Here is a 2,555-nt window from a genome sequence, read left to right as displayed (position 1 = left end):
ACACAGGCCGTGGCCCAATAGGGATCATAGGACCGAAGCTGGAGAGAGGCTGGGCTTCTAAAGTGAGCTCTTCAACCTTGCATCTTAAGTCCTCTAACGGGGATGATTCGATCTCTCTCTCTCAAATTACAGGTTTGATAAAATATCCTGTTCCCTGCAGGGCTTTTTGGTGTTATTTAAAAAAAAAATTTTTTTTTTCCAGTTGGACTTCATCCAGATCTAGAGGATTTAACTGTAGTAAGTATGTTTAGCAGTAGAGTTGTTTATGCTTCTTTCCTGACTCACTGGTCCCAAATTTCATTGTGTTAGGTTAAGCAAATTGCTTATTCCAGGCAAACGATTTCCTGGGAGAATAGGGGAAAAGAGCAGTAAGGCCTCTTGTCTCCTGTAGAGACAGAATGAGGAAAAAAAGTCTCCGTGAATCTCCTGAAACCATGAGATGGCGTGACACTTGTCAGTGGGAGAATTGAAAACCTTTTCCGTAAGATATAATCACTTATAAAATGGGTTTGTGTATTTTATTACACAGCCTAATGTTTTGAAACAGTCTTTCCCTGAGTCATTCCCATAAAATAGTATTTTTAAATTTGCTGGGCAGCAAGGGGCCAATCCTGACTCTTATCAGTAAACATATTTCATGAGACCCGGGTGGTTGGGAGTAAAGCCCTTTGCTCAAGTGCGGGCTTGTTTTCGACGGACAGCTGCATGTTACTGCCTGTGAAAGGAAAAGACTGTTCTCAAGTTTTCTGTTGATTGCGTTCCCTCTGGACTTCGTCTTTCAGTCCTTTTTCATCCATGAATAAACCCTTCACCCAACCTGGACCACTTTGGGATGCTAGGCTTCTGAGAAGATTCATGTTTCCATGCATAAGGAAGGCTCTGTGGTTTGGGTTCTGTGTCCCCTCTCTGAAGGAAGCATACTGTGGTTGCTAAGTGACTGGGAGGCGGGGGAGGGGGCGGGAGCTCACACTCACACTCACACTCACGGCTCACACTTCTCTGCCCAGGTGTGTGAGAGATGTTTGACCTCGAGATCATGATCGCCATTGGGAGCGCCTTACTGATTACAGCTTTCGTGCTCATAGGTGTCGTCATCGGTCTTTACTACAAAGTAGCCAACACGTTAAAGTGAGTGATGTGGGTAAGAGGGGCTAACACCCCCTCACATGGGATCCTGGGGCTCCGTGCTTGAGCGGGGTCATCCCGGGCCCTGTGGCTGCACCCTAGGTGAGGTCAGGAACAGCAGGAGGGTTTGAGAGGACTGAGGCGGGGAGGGTAGAATCTGGCTTTCTACCCCTTCTGGTCTGGGGCTGTGAGCTCACAAGGAGAATGTTCTCAGCTGCTGGGTCTGCACTGCTTTGCCATCCCTTGCCCTCCCTTACCCTCAGCGGGTTGATTGCACAGGATTGCAGACTGAAGATGGCATGACTGAGTCTGCCTCTGCTCACTCGGAGGATGGGCTGAGCTGATGTTCCCCCCACCTGAGTTGGGGAGCTCTCAGCGGGTCCTTGGTTCTGCGCACAGTGGGATGGGCCTGTAAGACCCTGGGGAAGCTGAGTTGTGTGAAGATCCTGGGGTTTGCCTCACCAGGGAGTGTAGATCTGAAAAGGGAGCGTTACATTTGGGGGAAAGGAGCCTTCAAATATGGGTGAGACTGGCCGTCAGAAGCAGTGGTGTTCCCACGCATTAACGTTCCAAGGAGGCAGCATGTTTGTTGAACAGAGTCCTGCCTCAAGCTTTGAATGACCTGGTTTTTATTTCCAGCTCCTCCTCTACTTGTATGTGTTTAATCAAGGCACTGTGCTTCTCCATGTCTCAGATTCTTTATGTGATAAGTGGGGAGAATACTTTAAAAAAAAAAAAACCAGCAGCCGTGTTCCCATTCTAGGGAAGTTCAGCCTGTGAGCAGGAAGGTAACCCCCAGCACCCGGGGGCGGCGGACTCAGCACCCTCCCGGGTTGTGCTCTGCACTTGGCGGACCTGCAGTGATCACCTGGGTGACCCGCACTTGCAGCTCACTTTCCCTCATTTGCTGGAACCTCATCTTACGTTTCTGGCACTCTTAGGAGAGGAAGGGGTTGGACAGGAACTTGGGATGAGGGCAGAGCTGCTTTCATCTCAGGCTGGTGTCAGGGGTTTGATTGGTTCCAGGCCCAAATTTTCCAGATCTCCCCCCGACAATTTTAACAGGTGGACTGAGAAGAAAAATTCTAATGCTATGCTCTGTGTATGTCTTTTCTTAAGTGCTGCAAAGACACCCATTGCTACGACCATTACCTGTAGTGATCAAGATAAGGTCACCGAGGCTGCAACCTCCACCCCCGAGTCTTACCCCAGCTTCCAGTGCTGTGAAGAATGTAACTTGCCTGCCAACTTTGATCCCCTGACATCGTGCTTCTGTGACATAAACAAGGGACTCAACACAGAATGAGTAATAGAAGGTGGTTATAAATACCCACTGCCACCATCTGACTAGTTACAGAAACAAGGACTCTGTCGTGAATATTTCCTCCTTATTTGTTATGAATATGTTGTATTTACATATAGTAAGCAAA

General features: G+C 48.3%; 1 protein-coding gene across 3 annotated transcripts; it reads left to right on the top strand.

Moving 5' to 3' along the window:
- FAM24A (family with sequence similarity 24, member A) lies at positions 1–2,555 on the top strand. 3 transcript variants are annotated; one of them, XR_826977.1, is made up of 4 exons: positions 1–62; positions 203–237; positions 1,008–1,128; positions 2,245–2,555. XR_826977.1 is itself a non-coding variant. In XM_010859184.1 (3 exons), exons 2-3 carry the CDS (start codon positions 1,019–1,021, stop codon positions 2,429–2,431), a joined length of 297 nt encoding a protein of 98 aa, XP_010857486.1. In that variant the 5' UTR covers positions 20–62; positions 1,008–1,018; the 3' UTR covers positions 2,432–2,555. The 3 variants fall into 3 exon arrangements, 2 of the variants coding, with proteins under 2 accessions (XP_010857486.1, XP_010857485.1); XM_010859184.1 differs by lacking the exon at positions 203–237 and having other exon boundaries at positions 20–62; XM_010859183.1 differs by having other exon boundaries at positions 20–237.

The sequence above is a fragment of the Bison bison genome, unplaced genomic scaffold, assembly GCF_000754665.1.
Source record: "Bison bison bison isolate TAMUID 2011002044 unplaced genomic scaffold, Bison_UMD1.0 scf7180017864456, whole genome shotgun sequence".
Taxonomy (NCBI): Eukaryota; Metazoa; Chordata; class Mammalia; order Artiodactyla; family Bovidae; genus Bison; species Bison bison.
Note: the sequence above shows the minus strand (reverse complement) of the source record. Positions and strands in the feature narration are given on the sequence as shown.